Source organism: Triplophysa dalaica, chromosome 23 (genome assembly GCF_015846415.1).
Source record: "Triplophysa dalaica isolate WHDGS20190420 chromosome 23, ASM1584641v1, whole genome shotgun sequence".
NCBI lineage: Eukaryota > Metazoa > Chordata > Actinopteri > Cypriniformes > Nemacheilidae > Triplophysa > Triplophysa dalaica.
Genome location: NC_079564.1, coordinates 12,172,805 through 12,199,826, shown reverse-complemented (window position 1 = coordinate 12,199,826; position 27,022 = coordinate 12,172,805). Strand labels below are relative to the sequence as shown.

The window sequence follows — 27,022 nt, the reverse complement described above, 5'->3', positions numbered from 1 at the left end:
ATGTGAAAGATGTCGACAAGATTCAGCTACACTTTAACACTTTTGGCTTTGCCCGGCATCCTTCTGGACATCAATATTCAAGTCAATTTCTGACATTCTTAGTTTAGATGTCAAAACATGTCCTTTAGAGGCACCATTTGGCCTAAACCCCACAAATGTGACCTTGTCATGTTTTCAGTCTAATGCTCTTACCTTATAATTGCTAAAAGACATGAATTGTAAATTAATAAATAAAAAAATCCTAAATTATTAATTATTAACTGTTGACGCTACATTTGATATAAACATTGATTGTTTATAAGGGGATTGCAATGTGTAGCTAAAGAGAGAGAGAGAGAGGGGGGGGGGGTTTATGGATTTGTTTGCATATAATCCTGGTTGGTGGAGCAATTCACTCCACGGACTCGCCATCTGTTTCCTCCAGTGTCTCAAATGTGTTGAAGATAGAGACAATAATCCTCATCATCTGTCTGCTCTGGTGTCACCAGTCGGATCTCCTGTCCGCTCAGTGCGTGTATGTAGAGAAAGTCAAACCCCGGAAATGAAAAAGCAAAGAAGTGGTAAAATTGCACATGGTGATTGCGATCGAGGACGATGCATCCTAACTGGCTTTAACTGATCTGATCGCATTGATGCTTTCTTTGATGGATGTTGAACGGCTGAACATTTTCTTCAGGACTCCAATCATTCTGCTTTAGATCAAGCTCTGCGTCTCTCGATAATGTCGCACTGAAATGTAAGCATTTAAACGCTCGTTTGCTATTAAACCTGCTCGCTTTTCATGAATGGGATGCTCTGTTACGAAAGTAGACTATAATGTGCATGGGCATGTTTTGCTTTGGTTTTCTTGGGAAACAGTTTTACGACGACACATTATTTTGTCCTCGAGATGAATGAGCGATTTCCATTGAATAAACGCTTGATCCCAAAATGTGAATTTACGGCATGATTATATTGTCATCGTGTTATTTCCAGTCCGTACTTTCGTTTTCCGTGAAGCACAAAAGATGCAGAATGTTGGTGACAGCTTCAGTCCCCATTCACTTGTATGGGGTAGAAAGGATGCAATGAAAGTGTGGTGTCAGTCCTTGACATTCTGTCTTGTGCTTCACGGAAGAAAGGAAGTCATACGGGGTTGGGCGTGTTAATGACATAATTGTAATTTGTCGTCCTATGATTCATTTACTTTCTATTCTTCCGTGTTTTTAACATTTTGCACGCTTTTGTATTTCTTGCAAAAGGGATAAAGCCACAAATGCCCTCGGAGTGACTTCTAATCCTTATCAATAGCATCGACAGTCAAGCAGCATCAGGACCAGCCTCAGTCTTCAAACGAGAAAACGAAAACGCGATTTTCTCCGCACGCCAGCAGAAGTGTATTTGTCCCCGGCGAGCCGCCGTTGAAATGGGAGAGAACATGTCAAAAAGACTGAAGCTTGTCACGGGTTCCGAATCAGAGATGGAGGAACGCAGTTTTAATAACCCTTTCTCAGACTGGGACCAGGGAGTGCTTGTGTCTTCAAATTCAGAAGAGGACAGTAACAGCAACGATCCTTTTGATGCGAACGGGAAGGTTTGTGATCGATTCATTTGCAGCTTTTCATGTTTGCATGAACTGTCCCTGCAGACCTGCTGTCCTCTTACAATACACGTAAACATGATAACGTTTTAAGTTGTCATATTTTTGTTATTTTAATAATTCAGGTCTGTCAAGTGTCTAAATATTTTTAGACAGCCTGACCAGAAGAAGTAGATGTCCTATATTTCAGACTCAAGAGACAGTGGATTATTTTTGAGGCATTAAAGAGTAAATATTACATTGTAAACAATAACATTTAATGCGGCGTTGCTGTAATGTTGCTGTGTGTGAATGTATGTAGCCAAGTTGTAAAGCCGAAAGTGAACGAATAACAAAGTTTCTGGCTTGGGAAAAAAGAGTCGACTCTGAATCACGCGAACGAGTCGTCCGGCGTTCTAATTTCAGTTCCGGGTCGCATTTTTGTCATTCCATGTAATGCCCACCTACATTACATTTGAGACACTACACTACCATTCACAACAGACTAGACCATCTGACCAATCAGCTCAGAGTAGGTTGACAGAAAGAAGGGGATTAGACAGATGAATCGCCGAACGAGTCATTTGAGAGTCAAGAGCTGCGTCCCAAATCGTGCACTTATGCACTATTCTATGCCGTTTTGTAGTATAAATAGTGTGGGTATTGCGTTCACGTTGAAAATCCTCAAAAAAGAAGTGCACTGTAAATACCCGGATGATGCACTTTTTATACCGAAAATGTAAAGTGTGGAACTGTGGACACCCACTCAACGGTCGCAGTTTCGCTTACTGTCAATAAGAAAGGTCACAATAACTGCCGTTTCTTACTATATACTCATTTCTTTTGTTGTTTTGTATTTCTGTTATTTATTGCGTTTTGTTCCTTTTATACTGTTTCTGTTGCTGTTACGTATAGGCCATAGCCTATATTAAAACATGCACACAAATATTGCATCCAGTATTTGTGCCTTTTCAAGAGGGATATTTATTTTTAATTGTATTTTATATTCCCTAATATGTTACTTTACTCAAAAATTGCTAATAATTTACTCACCCACAGTCCTCCAGTACATCCAAGGTGTGGGTGGCATTGTTTTTCAAGATGATATTTATGAAGATATTTGGTTGAATTAATTAAAGTTTAATTAAAACTAATTAAGGTAAATACATTCAACACAAAAGTAATCCCTGCCCCTTGTTGCGTTAAATTAGCGCTTTATAAAGCGAGTCAATTGATCTATGCAAGAAACTGAACGCTATTATCACATCTTTGGGTGAATTCCAATCGCATGCATGTGCCCCACACACTTATAGGGCAGATCCTTTGTATAGTGCGAGTTCTGGGGGAGATGAACAGCTGTTTTTTGTAAATATAGTCTTTATACATAATGAATGGAGTGATAAAAACAACATTGTTTTCCCCTTTTCTGAGACAACCGTTCACAAGGTGTACCCTTCCTACGGATAGGGCACAAAACGCGTTTTAGAACGCAACCTATCGCATCCGCTAAACGCTTGCCTGTGTAATGCATCGCTGATAATAACGTTGTAATTAAAAATAAAAAATTTAATATAAAAAATATATATTTTTATATATCATTTAAATACCGATAAAATCACTTTATAAGACGTAAATCATTATGAGCCGCAGGAATACTTTTGTATTTAATGTAGCAGCATTTTGGACTTTTAAGATGTGCCGTCTCAGGAGGAGACTTCTTAAAGTCTCTCCACTTATTTAAGCCAGGTAAAGATGATTGACGGGTCCCCTAAACTATATTTTCACATGAAGAATACCCCAGTGATGCCCCCTTAGAACAAGCTTGTCTGCCTGCCAAATCCCATGAGACTAGCAAATAGCAGTCATAAGGCTTGATATATCCAGCAGCTTCTGATTTGATCTTTCTTAATATGTTGTATGTCTTTGCATAGGATGTTCAACCAGTGTGCGGTCTTCCAGAGGCTATTTGGTCGTCAAGGATTATTTGCTGTCTATTTGAAGGATCTAGTGTGCCAGCTTGAGTTTATCATAATATATACTCCATTTTGTTGACAGATGGAATATGGACAATAAGATTAGTTAATTTTATATGTCAAATAAAGGAAATGGGTCCCAATGACTAAGCTTTCACTTTCTTTTTTAAATTCAAAACTTTGTGGAATGAAGAATGAAGAATGAGCAGCCAACCCAGCATGTAGGCCTAATGCATGGAACCTCTTTCAATACCTTTTAAAACCATATCAAGATGATGCTTAAAGGGATACTTCACCCAAAAATGAAAATTCTGTCATCATTTACTTCTGTATAAATGTGTTTGTTCTGATGCATACAGAGAAAGATATATGAAAGCATGCTTAAAACCAGACAGATTTTACCCCAATTGATACCCATAGTAAAAAAAGAACAATGGTAGTCAAAAGTGCCACAGACCTTTTTGCTGTCATACAATCTTCAAAATCTCTTCTTTTGTGTTAGACAGAACCAAACAAAATGAAAATGTAATTTTTCCTAATATGGGAGTCAATGGGGGACAAAATCTGTTTGTTTATAAGCATTCTTCCAAATTTACTTTCCTGTGTGTCATCAGAACAAACAAATTTATACAGATTTGGAACAACTCGAAGGTGAGTAAATGATGACAGAGTTTTCAATTCTAATAAAATTGATGACTTTTTGCGACATAAGCACCGATAAAAATAAACTGTGTAAATTTAATGATTAATCACTGTAATGAGCAGTTATCCTAGTTTTTCGTAGCACTGCAGAAAAACTGTATTGACCAATCTGCAGTTCTACTTCTAACCAAAATTATTCATTAAAAAATGCATTTTGTTTGGAAATGTAATTGTAATAAATACAAGCTTTTTGCCAAAGCTGCTATGCCAAGTTGCATTGGCTCACTTCATTTTGTTGAATCATGTTTGTTTAGATTGAGTCAGGATGCTCCAAATTAAATTAAGAAGTATAATCCGATATAAAGTGTAGATCGGGTAGCAATTGTATAGGAACAAAACAATACAGAGGTCAGACATCACAATAGTCCCCTGGCAACAGTGTCATAGTATTAGCCAATGACAGATACGTTTTGAAAGCCTCTCTTCTTTTGTGTAGTGAATGATTTTCAATTGCAAATATTGTAAGTGATATGCCAACAACTGATATGGCAAAGTCCTGTCCCTTAGACGCTTTTCCCAATATGCAAAAACAATTGTCTCAGCATAATATGCCTGTTAAATGTTTGAAAGACAGTGCCAACATTGCAGACATAGTATTACTATTACTTTAATACTGTTTAATGCAGGCTTATAGTATTCCTGAAGCTCACAGATTTCTGGATGATTATGGAGAGAATGTTCTTGTTGATAAAATACAGCATATCTTTGTTTTTGAGCACAACGGTGGCTGACTAAATCTGGTTTATCAGTTCTCGCAGGAGCCGACATTATTACCACTATTGCTTTAGTGTTGTGTATATATCCTGAATATTAAACTTATAATAAAGCAATAAGCCCCAAGGGCAGTGGGTTAAAGTGCATTTTATAACAGCTAAGGGCGTTGTGGTACGAAACGAAGCGAGTGCATACAACCCTGTAGCTGTTATTTAATGCACTGTAAGCCACTGCTTCTCAAGGCTTACTGCTATATAACTGGATCATATGGATAGCAAGGTTTCATGAAATGAAGTAAATAAAATGATATTTAGGCTATGTGGTGCGGTCAGCCATTATAAAAAGTTTTTTTATATCAGCTTAGAACTCCACTCAGCCAATCAAGGACCAGAACTGACCATATTGATCATATTGGACACTATTTAAAATATTTACCCACAATCCCTTGAGTGCTTCTACCATCTCTCAATCGACATTGGGTAAGCTATTTCTGGGAAATGTGCTCAAAATGTAAATCAAGACCCAAAACAAAAACATTTTTTGATTATTTGCCGCATCATCAGGGGTTTTCAACGTTTTAGGTTATGACATATCCTACATAAAGTACCTCACCATGGTTGTCTGATTCAATCCACCCCCTCTAGTAGTTCAGTAAACAACTAACTATTCTCTTTAGTCTGTATTTGATTCTAGGGTCATTAAAACTTTGTAAAAATGGCTCTCCGTTTGCTTCTGTTGCACAGCCTTAAGGCAAAACGTCTTGAGTTTATTGAGTTTTAGGGCAATCTGAGGTTTACTTAACGTAAAACTATTTCACATGTATTTTGACATGGATAAGAGAATACACAGTGTTTGAATAGTATGCTTTTTTTTCTCAGTCTTCCTCAGATCATTACTATATACACAGTGGGAGCTACAGTTGTTTGATGTCTAATAGTCATGAATTCTGTCTTTCTTCCCTGGAAATAGATCAGTGATGCCTTTGAGAAGAAAGTGCAGAACAAGATCAAAGATCTTCTTCTGCAAATGGAGGAGGGCTTGAAGACTGCAGATCCACATGATTTTTCCACTTATACAGGCTGGACAGGTGAATACCAAACAAAATCAGCATGCATTAACAGTTAATGTGAAAAAACGTATGATGTTTATGTGGCACATTCAACTTCTTTCATCGATAGGTCACAATTAGATTTTATCTTTCTCTGAAATTAAACGCAAACAGGATTAAATCTAAAACATGTCTTACCTTGTCGCAGTGCAGTTTATTGCATGAGTAGCGGCGAGGTTGAAGCAGTGGAAAATCTGTGACATCCAAACGAAAACACATCCAAAAAGACAGAATTTTTGTGCAATGAACTGCGATTTTGCAACACTGGCACATGGAGTACATTTTTGAATGATCTATTGATAACATCACAAATATTCTTCATCTTGCAATATTTATACATCTGGCTTAGTGTCAAAATTACTGGTCACGGTTCTGACTCACTACACCATAGAACATGTTTATACACTCTTAAATATACATGCTTCCAACGGCCATGCAGAAAATATACAGAAGTCTAAAATATTTTGATTATCTTTAATGAGCGTCATTATGCACACTTTGTTTCCAGTGTTTTATCAGAATGCTCAGGAATGGCAACTGGGCATAGCTCTTCCTCAGGCTGTCTCTCGAAAACATTTCGCACTTGTTTTTACGTCCTCGGATTAATTATTGGTTTAAAGAGTTTTTTGAGAAGCACTGTAAGCCAAAATTTATTATAAATGTGTGCGGATTTATACTTTTTCTTCTTGGCTGGAAGTTTTTTAGATCTGCGCAACGGATCAACTGTGTTTTTTGATATAGGACATGTGGCGCTGCTCCTCTTCTGTGACATTGTTTTTGGTCCAACAAGGACGTTTTGCACTCTGAAACATACGGAGGTTTTGTAGTGCGTTGACATTTTATACAAGATCAAGACCATTTCGATTTTTCAATTCATGACCCCTTTTAATGTTCTCAGTACACAAACTTCAATGTTTGTTACTGTTCTAATTGATAAAGCTCAAGTCATATTCCTTTAACTATTTTTAATAAGTAGTTGAGAACAATAGCGTTTTAAGGGGATATGTTTTGAACCGCTTTTATAATGCCAGTTTGCATATTTTAAAAACTAGTTTTATCAACTAAAAAATTATACTTACCCTGACAAATAATTAACCATCGACATAACTATTCAGTGTATTTTTTTAAAAACAATGTTTTCTGAAACTCTTAATAATAAAAAAGAAAAAAGTAACAGCAGCACCATCAAAGACCAAAAAGTGATATTCTTGTGCCAAAGTCTCCAACTAAAAGTTTTTTCCCGTGACAATAATTTCTTCATGACTTAAAATTACTTGAATCTTCACTGAATGTGGTCACCTCATTTATTATACGCAGATTTATTAATATTCATATTAGCCCCCCGCCTCCACTTCCACATCTTTTCCACGTCAGTTCGGACATATAAACAACGTTATAAACTTGATTTCAGCCACAGAGGGACTTTAAATAATACATTTTTATTCAAACAATTCTTCAATTTTGAAATAATACACATTATTTATTTGTATAATTGGTGATATCCCAATGCATTGAAAAATGAATGTCGTCTCCAGGCATAGCCCTGCTCTACCTGCAGCTTCACCGCGTGACCCACGAGGCCTCTCATCTGCAGCGCGCTCAGGATTACGTCAAACGCACGCTGCGCAACCTAAACGGACGGCGTGTCACCTTCCTCTGTGGAGATGCTGGGCCATTAGCCGTAGGTGCGGTTATACACCACCGCTTACAAAACCAGGCTGAGTCCCAGGAGTGTATCACTAAGTAAGAACCATTTTCAGACTTACTAATATTTGGCAGTTTAAGACTTTCAGGGCCTAAAATTTGCCCTAATAACAGACTATTCCATTTGTCACTTTTAATAATAATTATGTATAAAGCAGTTTGTGTATGTTTCGATTGAATCGTGTTACTAGATATACTTGATCTGTCTTCAAACCACCTCTGTGTTGTTGTTCTTAAATGACATCAAAACCAATGAATACGAGAATGAGTTTGAGATTGCTTTGGTTTCAAACCCTATTCAAACAGGATTATTTTTTTATGGGAAGGTGAGGTAAAGGAATTATTACCGGAGCTTTTTAGTAATTTAAGTCCTGTCCGAGTGTGCCAATGTCGGGAAAGATTACGACGACTTTTACCTTCTGTAAAAAGGCGTGGATTACTACCTAGCTGTAAATATCCACGTAAATGTGTAATGTCTTTTTCTGGTTAAATGTAGTTTCCGCGGTTGTTAGAGTATTGAGGTGCCTGATGAAGTTGCCTTTTATGCGGTGGGAAAAAGCACTTGTTCTAGGCACAGATCCGCAATAGGGATGTAGGCATCGGGCTTTATTTTGAATTTATATACATGATCCCTTAAATACTGTATATGGTTGTGCACGTGATATCATAAAGCAACGTCATATGCACATGATGACGGGATGCAGCGGTGCGTAAATCGAGTTACCCTTCCCACTTCTAGTCTTCCTAAGATTTTTAATCCTGCACTGAAAAAAACTACTTGTAGAATTTACATGATAAATTCCTCCAAACAATTTGCACGAACATTTTTTTAAGTACAATTTACTAACCCGAATAAAGTAAATTCTACTTCTTAAATACATTTAGTTTTTGTTTAAATATCAAGTAAATGTTACTAGAAGAAAACAAAATTATGCCGAAGAATATCATGTGTCTAACTCAAACTTCACGGATCACTTAATATCATATAGAAATATTGTTTTTCAACGTAGATTGTCAAGTAAGAAGAGACTGGTGGTCTCTGTACTGGCAAAAGCACAGTTACTGCTCAATAAGTGAAATAACACACTTCATAACTCATATCGTGCACCCTCAGCTAAGGCACAACCCAAACTTAAATATAATACCAAAACTCTCCTAAATCTCAAAGGTAAGTCAAAAAAAAACACGAACACGTCTTTTATTTTACTGAAAAACACTTCAAATGACCTTTAATCTTGAACATGAATCTCCTAATGCAGTCAGACACAAAGCATGCTGGGAAGTTCAGGTCAACTGCCAAGGTAGTTATATCAAAAAGGATTTATGTATTTTCAAGACAAAATAAATAAGAAGCCTTAATTTGACCAATTTAAATGGTTTTAACATAATAAAAGTGAGTTGGATTTACATTTTTTCAAATAAAATCTTAACCACCAAAATTAGTAGATTTTTCCCAAGTTTTTCTACGTTATGGTAACTCGCTTTTTTGTTAAAAACAGGAACATAATTATACTAAGTACATTTTAATAATTTCTTCATTATCAAATCTACTGGCACATTATCTTTTTTTTTATTGTGTGGAAATTGGGCATTAACATTACAGGCATCCTGTGGTAAAATGCTTTGACCCCACCTCCCCATGTAAAACCAATCCTGTCCGAATAGGGCTTTAGAAGCTCTTAAGTGTTTTAGAAACACACGCCTCTGCGATATTGATACATCTGTCTCGCTCATGCCGTCTGTGTGGATCTCATTGGTTCTGCGGGGTGCATGCCGCATGATGTGTGCTCTGCACTCATTGCTCTGATGAATTGTCTGCTAGACTGCAGCTCTCAGCATGAGCCTGTTTAGATATCCCATAAAACCTGATCTCTTGTCACTCTCATGTTGCTACAAGCAGGTTTCAGTTAAGAGTGCAAAAAAGCATAATCTCAATAATTATTAAGATCTTTATAATTGAATTAAATGTTAAAATATATATTGTATAGTGTTGTTGAAGTTGTCTGCTTCTAGTGGAAATGCGAAAAAGCCTTTCCTCCAAATTGAAAGCTTGTTGGGGCATAAAACAGAAGTGAAAAGTACTACAAGAATTCCCCAAAATCATCATTTTCATATTTCTCTCCGTTCAGATTGCTCCAGCTCCAGCGTGCGGTTCTCAGTCCCGACTCTGACATGCCCGATGAGCTTCTATACGGGCGGGCCGGATACCTCTTCGCATTGCTGTACGTCAATAAAGAAATTGGGCCTGAGACGGTGGATGACACCACCATCGCTAAGGTGATTATTATGTCATACCACAAATAAAAAACACTTTTGGGACGAAACAGGCAATTCATCTGATTCCTAAAAACTAGTAGTCTGCTGCTTCTTCTGTTGGATCTCTGGAGGATGGTTGGTTGTGTTTGTATGTCTTCTTTTCCCAGACGCTGCGTCAGATGCATTAAACCCGTTGACCTGCGGTGTAAATGTTTAGCCTCTCGTGGGCCGATTTACTCCGCGTCATACATTATAGCCTTCGTGTGTTGGCCACCGTCCAAGTACAGCGCATGTGGGCAGGACGTACCAGGATGCAGCTTAAAAAGAAGAGAGAAATGTGTTTGTTGGCAAACTGTGTACTTCATGTTTGCGTCTATAATGCGGTCGAGTTGAATTCAGGACGTGGAGATCTGATGGTTAATAAGCGCGCTGATAAAAGACGCGTGTGGTGCAGCAGTTCAAGCTAAGACATCAATAGATATACGCAGCATTTTTTTGCTCTGCTGCATTGCACCCTTCAGGGGCGGAAATAATCAAACCGTGGACACCTTGAGGGTGTAAGAAAGTGTGTGTGTGTCATTTTTGCAAAGGGGAAGAATATGGCAGGGTTAGAAAGGTGTCAAATCCGTGCTCTGCAGCCACATGAAAGGGTTTGGATCTCTCTCAAACACATTCTCCTCACCCCCTGTGTATAGTACTGGAGGGATATTCTTAGCACTGCTCTCAGGGCTGACCAGGTCTACGGTAAGGCAACAAACAAGCAGAAGCCATTCTAATGCAGGTCAATAACTGAGAGGCCGTTTATACGACTCGGTGTTCAACTGAAATCGAAAAACGTTTTATGCGTTTTAGCCGTTCGTTTAGACAGAGAAAGCATTCTGAAGACTGAAAACGCGAACTTTTGAAAACGTCTCTCAAAGTGCCACTTCTTGAAAATTCCACCGTTTCCATGTAAACTTCAAGACGTAACTTTGTGAAAACGATGACATCACATGCATACGTTTTACGTGCTCAGTTGAGTGAGTATGGCCAAAACAATATGCCGGCTTCCCGTATTGTGAGCTCCAGCTGCTCGACTATGTATTAACGTTTCCCCCAAAAAATGTGGCTTTGCTGCACCAATAATACAAGCGGAGACACACTATTTACATTTTCCAGCCTTGTAACACACATACCCGTCGACCAATGGTATTAAAAAGCACTTTTGGCTTATAATTGCATGTGCCAAGGGACACATATACACATATTTTTATACGACAACATCGTCATCCATTGGCCTAGCGTGCATAGTACAGAGTTTTTATCCGTTTTCCTGGTTTCCGTTTAAATGCAGACCGTGTTGATCACACTGTCATGTGTATGTGAAACGTTTAAATATATACTGTATGTTATACATCCAATGTCTGTAAATACTTTTCATACAAAGATAGACAGATGCAGTAGATTGAACTGCAGTGAATACAAACAGTCTTTTATTCTAGCTGTCTTTAGCCCTTTAATATCTTTTTGTCTTTAATGTTTGCTTAAAGCAGACTTTAAAGGAAACACGTTAATGGTCTGTTTATTCTCCTTTGGGCTTTTACAGTTAATGGCAGCTAAAAACTGACATTTGATATCCGCTGGTTTTATATAGGCGTTTAATTGCAGTTTCTGTAGTAACTCTTTTGGCTTTTAAAGCGGCCCAGCAACGGTGTTTCATGTATTTGACTTCTTTACAATGTTAAACGTGCTGTCTTCTCATGTTTAACATGGTTATCTTGTCAAAAACGTGTTGGGCGTATTATGTAGTATTTCTGAGCTTGATACACTCCCCCAGCGATCGTACAGGTTTCAGAAAGTCTTTTGCTGGAGAGTTCAGGTGGTTGTTTGTTCACTGCATTTGGGTGATGAATGTCATATGAACGATGGATATAACGCTGGATTTGGAGATTGTTTGAAACTGATACATGGAGCCGTCCCAGCGCTAAAAGATGCCAGACATAAACAGCATGCAGTGAGTGGAAATGATGTCTGTGTTTTATTGACAATGGGTGCGCATGTGCTTTAGTTCAGCCTACCCCTCCCCCCTCGACGCACTGTATGATTTCGGAAAAAAACGTAAAGCTGTATCTATCTTTTATAAATGTGATGAAAACTAAATACTCTTTGAAGATGTGAAGTATGCAATACTACTCTATAGGAACTCAAGATTATTATGATATTGGCAGAAACCTTGTGTGTTAGGGCCGCTTTAAGCCTGTTCTCTGTTGACTGCACCTTGAATTTCATCTCTTGTCTGTTTTCATTTCTTTCAGGTTCCTTTTTAGCAGCTTTGTCCTCTGAGGGAAATATTTAAATGAAAATATTTGGGTTTTGCTTTCGAAACCACGCAGAGACTTTTTCTACAAATAGTTTTTCAGGAAGAAGTAGATATTGGCTTAAAGTAAATGCTTATTATATGATTTGGAGGGCTTTTTAAGTTTAAAAGGAATCGTTCACCCAAAAATGAAAATTCTATCATCATTTACTAGCCCTTAAGGTGTTCGAAATTTCTTTGTTGTGGTGAACACAGAGAAAGATATTTGGAAGAATGCTTGTAACCAAACAGTTCTTTGCCACCATTGACTACCATAGTAGGAAAAAACCTTTATGAATTTCTATGTTTTGTTGAACACAAAAGAAGATGTTTTGAAGGATGTAGAAAAGCCAACAGTTCTAGGGCACTTTTGGCTGTCATTGTAATTTTCCTACAATGGTGGTCAATGGGGTCCAAGAAATGTTTGGCTACAAGCATTCTTCCAAACAACAAAATGTATACAGATTTGGAGCAATTTGAGGGTGTGGAAAGGATGACTGAATATTTGTGGATTGAACTGTCACTTTAAGGCAGGATTTGTCAATGTCACTTCTGTTTATATAACACTATGAAACACAACCATGTGCTGCACAATAAAAAAAATCAATAAAAAACATTTCAAAACAATTACTATAAGAATCAATACAGTAGAAAGTTCTCATTGACAAAGCTCCAAATCAAAAAGGCATGTTTTCAACATTGATTTAAAAACAGATGAAGATGCCTTAAATATCATCCATGCATTTGAAATGCAGGCAATATGGCTATAATAGAAATGTTTACTAATATCTACGGCAATATTATTATCAATAATTTGTTGTTTATTATTATCAGTTCTTATCATTTTGTTCTTTAAGATGTTGCTGTCTTGATACTGTTGTTGTGGAAGTGTTCATATAGTCTAATCTGACAAATGAGGAGCACAATAATATGATTGATAGCATAATATGTCTGAAAAGAGGCAGAATGGGGCAAAGGTTTAAATTTGTACTTTTGGCATTCATACAGAATGCACACTGCTCTCATGGGTTTCACTCGTTCTCATGCTGCAGGGGCTCTTATTTGGTGACCGGGCAGTTCTAGAGAAAAGACAGAGACACCACTTCATGTGTGCTTATCACGGCTAATCTAGAACGCTTTCTGACTCCCATTACTCAGCACTTTGGTCCATGTCCTGACTGAGAGAATGATTGCGTTTACATGTACAGTCTTACGCCGATTATGCTTATTAAGCTGATATATGTATGTCCATGTAAACGTGTAAAACGTTTTTCTTTTATCAGGGAACGGTCATAAACAGATTAAGCAAAAACTGATCGGCAGGTGTTGTTTTTTGCCCACTACTCCGATATAGTGCTGCATGAAAATGCCTTACTGGTTTTCCCTCAGTTTTGTTTATGTGCATATGTCTGAAAGCACAGTAGTAAAAGTCCCAAACGGAAGTTATATTAAAATAACGTTTAAAAGTCCGCTCTGGAATCATGTAGTTTGTGTAGAAGCGTTGAAATGAAGAACTATTGTTGATATGCAGGTACTGCGGATACGACAAGAGAAATAAAAATAAAGCTTCTGACTGTTTTCCCGCTGCATTTTTAATTACTAAACAGACTATCGACGATGATGTCACTGCACGCGAGAAACCCGCTGGTCTCAAACTTCCATGCGAACGTGGTTTTCAGCGTAGCCTGTTTATCACTATGCATATAAACACGTGAAAACAGGTTTCCTTTAATGCTTATTTTTGATAGATATCCGCTCTCATGTTGTAATCCCATGTGGCTTCTCATTGCACCTTTTCCATGCAATTTCAATGGATGAGACTAAAGCCTTGAACCTTCGAAAATGATGCTTAAGGATCTTAAAAATGAAGTGAAAAACGTGACTTTAATTATAGCAATTGATCCATTGTCTCTTGAAGCTTCAACATGTTAAAGCAGTGTACTGTTCTTCAGAATAAAAACCTTCCAATTTACATGCCCTGAACAGTGCCCGAGCGTGATTGTTGATTTTTCGTTTTGAAAGGGGGAAATGTTCCTTTAACTTGCTTCTGCATTATGACAAGGCACTTTATCTTCTTCTGCCCTTGTCTCTGCCGCTACATAGCAAAGATGTTTTAGGGGTTAATTAAGCACCTCCCTGTAGACTCTCAGAAGAGACACGACTGTCACGTCTAATCTCATCGGTCATGCATACAGTAGTGGGCATCTTATGTGGTCTTTCTCTTTGAAGTTTGAACATAAGTGGAGAATAAGACTCTCGTGCAGTTGCATGTGGCATTGCATGTCTTCCTTCCTAAGTATGCCAGATGGAAAAGATTGGTCTGTTCCTGTATTGCAATACTAATGAGGTGTTATACCAATAAACATGGAGGTGTGGTTGTTTGATTGTTCTCTTATGGGCCATTCAGACAGATATGTTTTTTTTAAATGCACAGCCTACAATGCGATGGTCTTGAGATGCGGGTATCAGGACACAGCCACTATGCGCCTCCTCCGCCATGTTGCCTCAAATAAGACAGTTGTCATGCCAACTTGCAGAAGCTTGCAACAATTGCCCCGCCTCCAAATTCTTCTGATTGGTTCACTGCTTTTGGAACTTACATTGATGAGCTGCACTACACTAAGTTCTTATTTTATTTTACTTGACACAAATTCTTAAAAACGCAGCGCTCGTGTGCGAGGTGCTTCAAAAAACGCGAACGTAACGGTGATACACGTCCGTCAAACGCATGTTTACATATAAAAAAAAAGTAGCACATTGGAATGGAATAATGGCCCCTTTTATTTGAGCTAAAAAATACGTTTGCATTGGATTACAGAAAAGCTAAACCCTTTCATGCTTTTGTATGCTTCATATTATTAACATATTGGAATACACTTGCTTGCTGATGACTGCAAAGTTGCCAAAACATCCATAAACGGGCCACTGTATAATCCCACTGAAATCTGTTGTTTCAAGGTGGTGATGGCTATTTTGGAGTCGGGGAAGAACTTGTCAAAAGAAGAGAAGAAAACCGAGCGCTGCCCACTGCTGTACGAGTGGCATCAGAAACAATATGTTGGAGCAGCTCATGGCGTGGCCGGCATCTACTACATGCTCATGCAGGTCAGTAGGACATTTCTTGTGTGTGTTTATTTCTTTGTTTTTTATAGCATTTATAGGCCAACTGTGCAGTAAAGTACAGTAAAAGACGGATATTTAGTTGTTCTTCAATTCGGCTTATGGTGAAATCCCTTTTGGAGATTGAATCGCTATGAAGTCGCTATGAATTTAAAACAGTCAGTTCTTAATTTTTATGGACTATCGCAGTGTTCATTATAGCTGATTTATCTGTTTATTTTATTTTATTTTGTATATTAATGTCCCATTGATTTTATTAAACCTTTTCTAGTGAAATTGATAACTCTTGATAAAGACCTGTCTTTACTGCATTCATTTCTTTAATAGCGTTTATTATCTAATTGTTATTAGATACATGATAATTAAACAGTCCTGGATGAAGTATTCAATACTGATTCAAAGATGAAACCGAATCTGGATCAATCAATAAGCTACATTTCAATTCAATCATTATCAGTCTGTATAGTTATAAAACTGAAGGGGATTATTTTGTGATAACAGCCGGCTGCTTGTACATTATCCCGCTTATTACACGGCTACTTGCCACATGAGAAAAAACACTGGACATGAAATAAGGCATGGGCCGAATACCGGTTTAAAAGAGTTAAGGTTTCAAAACCACTCAAGTTTTCTGTGATACCGTTTCTAACGTATGTGTTTACAGAAAAATAAATATTAAAATCATGTAATTCATTGTTTGATGTTTATGTCTAATATATAAAACAAATATGGCTTTATTTTTACCTGACACACGTGTTCTACAAGTGCAGAATCTTTGCGGGGAAAAGCTGTTTACTTTTGGTTTTAGGATAAGAAACGGCGTTCAAATGTCATGAACAGGCAATTTGTTTTAATCGTTAGTAAATATAATGTCATATACATAATTAAAAGACATATTAATATTTAATTTGTCCAAAAAACTCAAATGATTTGGTGCGTCCGGGTTACTGTGTGTTTTTAGTTTTGAGCGGTTGTTATCTGGGAATAACGAACCTGCAAATGTCGCAACCGGCCAATCAGAATCAAGCATTCCAACGAGCCGTGTAATAAAGACACTTAACACGCTGTGCGTCTGGATGCCCATCAAGCAACCTTCTGAAACATGCGGAGAATGCTTTTTTCTGAATGCTTTGTTTCATCAGTTTGTCCCTAAAATAGCTGAGTGCAGGCGTAGGAGATTGCAATGTATGCTGTTTTTTCCCAAGGGAGTGTTTTATAGTACACACTAAACAATTTCAATTAAACGGCGATGTTGAGTCATCTATTTAAGTGCAAACAACTTTGTGAAGAAAAAACAAATTGCATTTTGTACCAAGGGTGTACAGAAAAAACTGCTTTGCATAAAATCATCTATCAATATATACATTTACTAATATAGTGACGTTATAGTTTTTGATACTTTAAACATATCTGCCTGCACCTTGCTTATATCAGCCATTCCTTACTGAAGTCAGGTGCAGGATTGTTTCGGGGTGATGTATAGTTTAAATTTGTGACTGTGAGGGTTTGCTTGACTTACTGCTTTGGAGGAATGCCCAGCGGTTCACATTTAGCTCAGGTTGTTAGAAGTGAATGAGTTTTGGCGAGCTGACTTTAGTGCTGATTCGGCACACTTCTGACCGGCAGATAAAAGTCCTTAATTGAAGTAAATTAAGTTTTAATGTTGAACTCCTTAAGCAAAGGCTTTGTCATGACAGTGTTAATAGATGCAATCTGGAATGAAATGGTGACCTGAGGCAACGATCATATTGGAAAAGTTTCCTTCGAAGTTATGGGCATTGATTCAAACACTGTTTTATGAACTTACTTTCTTGGTAAGCCTGACAGCTGGAGATATATTTGTAAAATGAATGCGTTTTTAAAAATTTTCTGTCACATCTTAAAAAGGTCTGCAAGTGTGTTATGTCTAGTTTAAAAAAAGATCTGTTCAGATTTTAAAAGTCGTGTTGTGTATTCCAGACTTTAGAAGCTGATATTGATTTTCTTGGCCAGAAATATGATATCTTGAAAAATATGCTTCCCACCGGATAGACAAAGTTTCTATTATTGTATCATTTGTTACACTCCTATTGTGCAGCCTCGTGACCAAAGTAAGAGGTAGAGGATTGCACAAAGTTAGATTTATAAAAAATAAGAAATAAAAACCTGCTTAAGTCCCACGATTCACTTAATAATCACATAATTCTACCAGCCTTAGAGATTGTGGTGGTATTCTGTAGTGGTTAAAGTGATAGTTCGCCAAAAAATTAACATTCTTTTTTTATTTACTCATCCTCATGTCATTCCAAACCTATATGAACTTCTATCTTCTACACATCATGAAAGAAGATATTTTCAAAAATGGTAACCGAACAGCACTGACCCCCACTGACTTCAATTTTCTGGACACAAACCCACTTAGACATTTCTCAAAATATTTGTTTTGTGTTTCGCAGAAGAACGAGACATCACGGTAAATAAACATTCACAATTTTTAGGGGACCCTATCCCTTTAAGGCTCTAAAAGATTCCTGCTGTGTTCTAAACCGATTTACACACATTCATAACCACCTTGAGACCCCCTTATCATCTTCTGCTTTATTGATCTCTAGACTAATTCAATCTATTCTGTAGAATGCAATTTAAGAAAATGACTTGATCCTAAGTCTCCCTGCAAAAGTCTATATTTGTGCTTTCCATTATTGACCACTACTCCCCACGACCACCCACTCGAACGGGTGTCCCGAGACTCCTATAACCCCATATTCCATCAGTCTCTATGCAAGCTGACCATTTCCACACCTTGCCCTGACAAGCGTAAAACTGACTTAAATCCCATGCAATAAAGGTTGAGATCTTTGCAGCTACTACATATGGACACGTAGGAAACTATATTTGTAATCCAATAGCTTTGTTAACAGCAATAGTTTAAGCAATATTATAGGAAAGCATCCCTCAGTTTTAGTTCTTTCTCTTTCCAAGCCTCTGGCTATACGAAGCATCTGCTCTGAAATCTGTCATGTCCCCATGCATTGGATGCGAGATTTTAGTCTCACAGGTTTCATCAGCCATGTTAAATTGCCTCACAAAATGCTGTATTATGCTGTCCAGTGTGCCACGGGATGAGATTTTTTGCCTAGTAGGCATAAATGGGTTAGAAAAATAGCATCTTTCCCAAGCGGAATGATTTGTGTGTGGGTCAACTTACAGAAAATGTCACTGGGGGGTTTGTTTGAATCCAAATAGTTACTTTACACATTAGACCTAAAATATAATGTGAATTCATATGTGACCAATTAAAAGATCACATAATTATAATATAATATTTTGGCTTGGAATAAAAAGTGGGACAAAGCAGTTTTGATGCTGCAAGCTGATGCTTCTGGTCGTCAAGGTAACGTTGGATGTGCATCACGATGACGCATGAGGACATGGTCCGGTGGCCTGTATTGTAGTGGAGTGTGTAAATATTTATGTAGGCGTGTGTTGCCTTGATGTTTCATTCACTGGTTTGTTTAATGTACTTAAAAGGGATGTGTTCAGATTTGAATGTAATATCAGTGGTTTTTAAAGGGCACTTTCAAGCTCCGAACTACCAGTAGGCATCATTTTTCTTATATGAACACTCATTAGTAGCATCAGCGGAGGCTGTGGCACATTTGTGAAGGGTCCATTGCTTCCGCAGTCGATCTGGTAAATCGCAGCTGTTGTTCCTGCTAGGATGCCGTCCTCTCCTTAATGTGTTCTTACTGCAGTAGCTCTTGTAGCTCTGTAGGAACCTTCAGTGGTTATTAAGCCTAACATTGCTAAATTCACTTTGACACATGGCTCCGCTCTTTACCCGCTGTAAGTGAATCAATAAATGCAAATTTGCGCTGTAGATTTTTGAAATAATTCTGTGTCTGCGTCTTTACGGGAAAGGACTGGGCGTACAGTAAATGTATGTACATATAAACATATGTTATATGTTGCCGAACAAAAAAAAAGGAAACTTTAGCCAGTTTGATTTTTTGAAGTTGTATATTTTTCAAAAGTACGTTTTGAAAGTTAAATGACCTTCCTCTGTGTTTCTGTATGCAGCCCAGTGCTAAAGTAAATCAGGACATTTTGAATGAGCTGCTTCGGCCTAGTGTCGATTACGTGCGGCACAAGAAGTTTCGCTCGGGTAATTACCCATCATCCCTCAGCAACGAGACCGACAGACTGGTGCACTGGTGTCACGGAGCACCTGGGGTGGTGCATATGCTCATCATGGCTCATAAAGTGAGTGACAAACACACCTCCACAAACAAACTTTGCTGTTACCACGTACACAATCTGTAGACATCATTTCTGTGCACAACCACCACTGTTTACACACAAACTACATTTTACCAGGACTTTTTTTAGTTGTTAGACTTTTTATGATGACCTAATGGTATTTTCTATCTTTTACCACTAACCATCCCACCCTTAAATCTAAGCCTCATGGACCCCTTGTGTGTTTTGGGTCCCCAGAATAGAAAGTACACCTGTACACACACATACAAATAACAAACAAACATTTAAAACAGATTCTATACAAATTCATATTTGTAATTGTCGCTGTAGTCAATATGAATAATACAGTCGTTTCTCCTTAACCGTGTAGTGTTGAGGGTCCTTCAGGGACAGGATCGAGCAAACTATGAACAAATTAAAGTGAAGGTTGTGTATTAGGATTTTTTTGTGTTCTTTGTGCCATTCAGTGTCAGTAATATAAAACCAGTCATTGTTTACAGCACAAGATTTTGCTTCTGCTTTTTTCATAAAGTATCCAACAGCGACATCTAGTGGTGACACGCATAGTTTTCTTACGTTTTAGTATTTTTATTAAACCATAAAACACTTATTTGGATCTAAATGACACATCATAGTCATGTTTAGAATCATTACGTTATCAGACTTTACATTTTTAACACTTTTTAATGAATTGTCACAAACACTAGTTCGTAAGTGTTACTTGTTTATTGCATCAAGATGTTTAAAATGCAAAAGAGGCTGTTCATTTCTAGGACAGTTTATTTCTCACATTCTCTCTCACTACAGTAACTCTCTCACCCGCTCTATCTCAATCTCTCTTTATCTCTGTCTGTGGTGGTAGCTTCATGGCTAGAAGGGAAATTGAGCGTGTGTTATATTTGGAAACGGAATTATTCTTCCAGTTTTTTAACACCGTAGTTTCCACAAATGACACCAGACGCCAGACCTGTTTGCGTCACACACAATAAAATACTCTCATTCTCACAATAATGGAATACAACTGCATAATACTAATGTCTGAAACAAAGTTTGTTATGTTTATTAACTATATTACACTTGTTATTCAAGTGTAAATCTACAAAAGTATGATGTTTAAATTTACAAAAAGACATTTTGAGTAAAAGCAATCAAGTTTATTACATTTTCATAAGCAATACAGACATATAGAAAAATAAAAGAACAATCAACACGCAGAACAACAGAACACTCTGTAATGAATTCATAATAAGTATGACTTTGCCGTGATTCAGAGATTAATTAAAGAAATGATAGAAAACACACAACTCTTTTGATTTTTTTTTAGGTCTTCAAGGATGATAAATACGTGAAAGATGCTGTTGAATGTGGAGAGTTGATATGGCAGAGAGGTTTACTGAGGAAAGGTTACGGGCTCTGTCATGGCACAGCGGGGAATGGATATGCCTTTCTCTCCCTCTACCATCTCACACAGGATAAGAAGTACCTGTATCGTGCCTGCAAGGTGTGTGTTAGTGATTGAAGAGCATCTCATTATCTGTCGATAAAAGATTTTTGACCCTTGACAATTATTTTCCACACTCCTTTTCATCAGGAAAGTAAAAACCTAGATTGCGGATTTGGGTGTTAATAGATATTGAGAGATTGTTTAGAAACTGTCAGTTCTGGGGCACCTTTGTCTACCATTTGTTTTCATAAATGCTTCAAAATATCAAATTTTGTGTTCAAAAGAACAAAGAAATTTATACAGGTTTGAAACAACTTGAGGATGACTATTCATGACAGAATTTCCATTTTGGGGTAGACTTTTCCTTTAAAGGACAAAGAAATTAATATTAATGTCACAAATTTGCTTGTTTGGCTTGTCGAATCTTAGGATCTTAGGCACTCATTTTTCAAAATCCTCATGTTTCATATTTTTCAGATCTAAATAAGTTTTTGCAGTATTTGACCATAAGCAAAATGATTTAACGTTTTTATTAGAAATAAACATTTATGTACAGTTTATATAAATTGTTAACAAAATACAATTATCTTTTAAATACAGTAGTGGCCGAAAGTGATGTCCTACTTAGAGATTTGATATCTTTGTTCTTTATTTAAAACTATAATTACAAGAAAAATCTCTATGCATGCTGCATTTGGAGATTAAACTGTTATTAAACAAAATATGAATAACAGATAAAACTGTACTTAGGGTTTTTGTTATATTTCATCTGAGCTTTTGTTTTTCTATGCATTTCTTTGTATATTACAATAAAACCCATATTCTCTTTGCATTTTTGCAAAATAATTTTGTTTAAATAAATACCTTAAGTTTTGTGATTTGTTCGTTTTGTACCGTTTATCTCTTATTGAGAATGGATTAACAGCAAATATTGTACACATATGCCACCAGGACATCACATTCAGCCGCTACTTTTTAGACGGTTTCATTCGGACGCAAAGCCTGCCATAAGTTAACTGACTGTCTGTTTGGTTATAATATAACACTTTATTTTATACTTAATTTACATTTATATTACAGGGGTTATATGGTACGAATTTGTGTTTTTCTGTGTCTTTGGTGTGTTATAATATGCCCATGAATCTATACGACACGTAAAATTGCATAAACGAAATTGTCGGAACAAAAGATGCATTCTGTCTAAAAGCAAATGCTCACCCCGACCTGCCTGAAACGCCTCGTGTAACCAGTCAGTTTGTGGTATGATTTGACTAAGACCGCCCAAATGTATACGCAAGTAAGGTGGGTGTACCTATCAGTACAATTGCTTTGGAACCTGATGATCCAAATATGGTAAGAGGCGTTACAGTTCCGTCACATGCTTGCAGAATTCGACCAATCAGTAAGCACTGATTAACTGGCCGATCATGGCACACCTCGCTTTTCACAGAGAGGCTGAGCAAAGATGAAATACAAACATGCATTGTATGTGAAAAATACAGCGTTTTTTAACCCTAAATCGCCCTACATCTAAAAAAACAATAATATTCGTTTTAGCTGTGACCCCTTTAATATTTTACTGTATAATAACGGTATAAAATGTTATACGATTATTGATTCTTTGAGGTCTACCGGACGTTAACGTTCGTTTATGTTGTTGCCGCTGAAACTGTCTACATACAACATTTTCTGAATTAAAACCATTTTAAAACGATTTAGTATCATGTTTGATTTTATCCTGAGCTGGAGTCTATTATCGACCTCAAAGTGATATTCCAGGGTCAGCTACCGGAGTCACTTCTGATTTTAGCTGTTATTAACTCGCTGGCAAAAATGGATTTCTGATCACTGATCAGCACACAATGCTGTGAACTCAAAAAGATTGATGGAGGCTTTGGCCGCTGGTTTCCCGGCAACTTGCCTATAATTGTCAGCGCCTGGCAAACCTGCTGAAGTAATGAAAGCATAATGGGCTCGGCTGTTCTCGTGTTATCACTCTAACCTTTCAAAGCCAAAGTCATTTTCCAGCCCAAATTAACCCACGCCGCCAGACGCAATCTCTCATTTCCCCCCGTGACCAAAGTGGCTTCTCTTTAGCTTTTGTCGAGCAGTGAATAACACCGTCTCACGTAAAATTGAACGGCTCGAGTGAAAAGGTTTCCGCTGTTTCTGTGAAAACGTGAAACAGAAATCGGCCAGTCAAAACAAACGATTCACATCCATCCCTCATGTTTTTATCCGCCGTGAGAAACTGGACGTGGGCTGAGAGATTTGCATAGACAGAACATCAGAACACAGAGGCTTTTTGAGTTCAGGGATCAGTTTAAAACGTCTCGCTCAGCGTGAATCCCCGGCTTATTCTTCATTTGCGTTAATATAAACGATTATCTTTCATTTCTGATTTAAGTATTAAGCAGAAAAACCTGATTCAAATTTTTTCAATCTAGCATACTATTGTTATTAATGTACTTTTATGATTTAAACTAGGCCTTTTTGCAAAATACCTCACATTATAAATCTTGATGAAAAGGAGTGTGCTATTTTTTCACTTGAGCGATTTTGAGAACAAGCACAAATGATTCTAAGACTTGGCCATTGTATCATAGAGAACTAAGGGAGGGTGGGCTCTTTTGACTTGGGTTGGTAAGCAACCGCGTAGCGATATGCTAAAGCCTTTCAGAACCTCTTAGCAACCGCTTAGCGATACCCGAACAACCAGCCACAGCATACTAGCATCATGTGCCACTTGAGCATGTTCTTCAGAATGTTAATGAATGATTATATATGTGATTCGTATCATTATAAATCTCATTTAAAACAAGCGGGTTTTGGTTTCGATGCTGATTTTCTGAAAGCATCCTGATTCTTTTTCTTTTAGTTTGGTGAATGGTGTCTGGATTATGGAACCCATGGCTGTCGTATTCCAGACCGGCCTTATTCTCTTTTCGAAGGTAAATCTGATCAGTGATAGTTCACCCAAAAATGAAACTTCTGTCATCATATACTCACCCTCTGGTCATTTCAAACCTGTTTGACTTCCGCAGAACACAAAAGAAGATATTTTGTTGTTAATTCGCCCCCATTCACCTGCATTGGTATTGTGTCCGTACAATAGAAGTGAATGGGTGCCAGTGCTGTTCGGTTACCAACTTTCTTCAAAATATCTTCTATTGTGTTCCGCGGAAGAATAAAGTCATAAAAGTTTGGAATAACAAGAGGGTGAGTAAATGATGACAGAAGCTTCATTTTTGGGTGAACTATCATTTTATACTCCTTCTACTATCTTTTATGTTTTTTGCATTTTCGTTATTTGTAAATCTCATGACGTTAAAATCTTAATGCAGTGACTTTATTCCAGATAGTTGTCCTCGCTTCTTACAAAGGACAGTTAGGTAAAGGTCTGTTTACAATGCTGTATTTACAGTAGACATAATCAATGTAAATCAGACTTTACAAAAATATGCACAGATGAATCATGCATTGTAAGTACACAAATGTGTATTTAGAAGTACACATGGTCCATTTTTATTTCATTTTTAAGACCGTTTTAAGAAAAGCTGTCAGTGTTTAGCACACTGAAATGAGGCACTCAATGCAATCCAAGTTCAAATCCATCTTATGACATTTTCCAATCCACCTCTCTCTCCCCCTATTATTTCCTGTCTTTACTCTGCTTTCTGCAATAAAGTGGCAAAAAGCCAAAAATAAAAAACCAAAGCCAGTATCTATTTTGTGGAAAATACTGTTTATAAGCTGTTGACACCTGTCAGTCATTACCTGAATCCTTAAAGGGATAATTCTCTCATCATTTAAATACGTTCATGTCTTTACAAACGAGTATAAAAAGAGAATGACTTTCTTCTACAGAACAAAAAAGGTATTTTGAAAAATGTCGGTAACCAAATAACATTGAACCACATTGACTTCCATTGTATAGACACAAAACCACTGAGAAATTTCTCCAAATATCTTCTTTTGTGTTCCATAGACTAAAGTCGTGATCCCGTTTTGAACGACATGAGGGTTGAAAACTGTTATTTTCTAGTGAACTATCACATTATGGGGCGGTTTCCTGAACAGGGCATAAGCCTAGTCCCAAACTAATTTAAAAGTTAGAGGTGTCTTGATCGAAAACAACTTACAAAGACATATTTTAAAACTGGTTTTCTCAAGATGCATCCTTTAAATTGACTTAAATATCCTAATTTACACTTTACAAAAGGCGTCGTCCAGCCTTAAACTAATCCTTGTCCGAGAAACCATCCCTAAGACTTCAGAAATGCACCCGTCTGTATATATTTGTGGTCACCATGCCAAGTTACATTCACCGCCAGCTATACCGAGTTGGCATCTATAGTGATTTATCTGCTGCTTTACCTTGTTGTTGTCATGGTAACCAACTTCCTGCACTCCAAGTCTGATTAAAAGTCACTCTATGATTGGTCAGCCGGCGTCTCCCGTCGCTTCCTCTGAAGCTAGCGTTCGTAGACGGACCAGACTCCCACGCAGAGTGTCTTCACAACAAAGCGATGTTGTATCACATCAGCCGCAGGGGATCAGATTGCCGGGTAGTTTGTGGATCTTCGACATAACTATAGATTAGCATTTTGCATAACAGTAATTTTCCACTTTGGGGATTGATGGTTTGATGTGTCTGTTGTCAACAAAGGTTGTCCAGAACTGATCACAGTGTTTTTCATGGTTGTAGGTATGGCTGGAGCCATCCATTATCTCTCTGATCTCACCCAGCCCGATACCTCCTGCTTTCCTGCTTTTCAACTTTGACCTGTACGTTTAGAAGCATAGACTTTACTCCTTCATTGGGGCTTTACATGCTTTCACAGCGCACATTTGAACATCCTGGATGGACCCTTTAATATGACGAAGACGAAATGTCTTCCTCATCACAACGGACGCAAAAAAGCCAACCTTCTGCCTATAACTTTAAACATCGCCTCCTTCTGTCTCTGTAGCTTGTAGGTTTTATTCATATGTTGTTGATTTTGTGCTGAGATTTGATTTCTGTCTGTATATCTATTGGCACTATGTTTTGCTGAAACAGTTTTTTTTCATCTGCATGCTTGCATTGGTTTGATGCGTCTGTCCCACACCAGGGGCGATTTATGTGTTCAGGACCTGTATATGTTGTCTGTGTCTTTGCATGAGGATGGTAACACATGTACTCATGTTGGAATGTCCTGGTGTATATGTGCCTGTAGATATGATATCAACATGGTGTTATTGTTTATTATGTGCTTTGCGTTGATCGGTAACACTTTACATTAACATACCCTTTATGAAGCATTTATACATTTGTACTTTAATGATTAATAAGTCATTTACAAATGCATTATAAAGCAGTTATAACTGCATGAATAAAAAGGGGATTCATCGAAAAACCTGCCAAATAGTGAGCAGGTATACGAAGAACAACATAACACCCTACAGTGTCCAGTCTGATAGACTATATTGCAAACAACATCAAGATAATAATGAATAATGATAATAATGCTTTCGAGACAAAGAAGTGAATAAATACATTTATTAAGCATTTATAACATGCGTGTTAAAAATGTCTCACTGTTTGGCAGGTATTTTGTTAGAATCCCTCTTTTTATTCATGCAGTTATAACTGCTTCATAATGCATTTGTAAATGACTTATTAATCATTAATGAACACATCTAGGGGTACCTTCCTGTAAAGTGTTACCCGTATGTCAAAGTATTTCGTTCCAGTTGCTGTTGATGAATGTTTTGGTGAAAGAATCCATTGTTGAATGACCCGTCATGTTAAATTTTGTTTCCTCAGGCATAACTGTGTTATGAATGTCACAATAAATTGAGCTTTTTTTTGAACCGGTCAAAACAA

At 37.4% G+C, this 27,022-nt stretch overlaps 1 protein-coding gene across 1 annotated transcript; it reads left to right on the top strand.

The window, feature by feature from the left end:
• The first annotated feature begins 409 nt into the window (after positions 1 to 409).
• lancl2 (LanC lantibiotic synthetase component C-like 2 (bacterial)) lies at positions 410 to 27,016 on the top strand. Its single transcript, XM_056738980.1, has 10 exons — positions 410 to 736; positions 1,242 to 1,573; positions 5,917 to 6,034; positions 7,591 to 7,798; positions 9,889 to 10,036; positions 15,309 to 15,455; positions 19,530 to 19,712; positions 21,034 to 21,210; positions 24,032 to 24,104; positions 25,862 to 27,016. Exons 2-10 carry the CDS (start codon positions 1,406 to 1,408, stop codon positions 25,936 to 25,938), a joined length of 1,299 nt encoding a protein of 432 aa, XP_056594958.1. The 5' UTR covers positions 410 to 736; positions 1,242 to 1,405; the 3' UTR covers positions 25,939 to 27,016.
• The last annotated feature ends 6 nt before the right edge of the window (positions 27,017 to 27,022 follow it).

Excerpts from the sequence above, each read along its gene's own strand:
- lancl2 (XM_056738980.1), top strand. The coding sequence starts at position 1,406 with ATGGGAGAGAACATGTCAAAAAGACTGAAGCTTGTCACGGGTTCCGAA. Across the intron at positions 1,574-5,916 it reads CTTTTGATGCGAACGGGAAG|ATCAGTGATGCCTTTGAGAA; the intron begins GTTTGTGATCGA and ends CCCTGGAAATAG. Across the intron at positions 19,713-21,033 it reads TGCTCATCATGGCTCATAAA|GTCTTCAAGGATGATAAATA; the intron begins GTGAGTGACAAA and ends ATTTTTTTTTAG.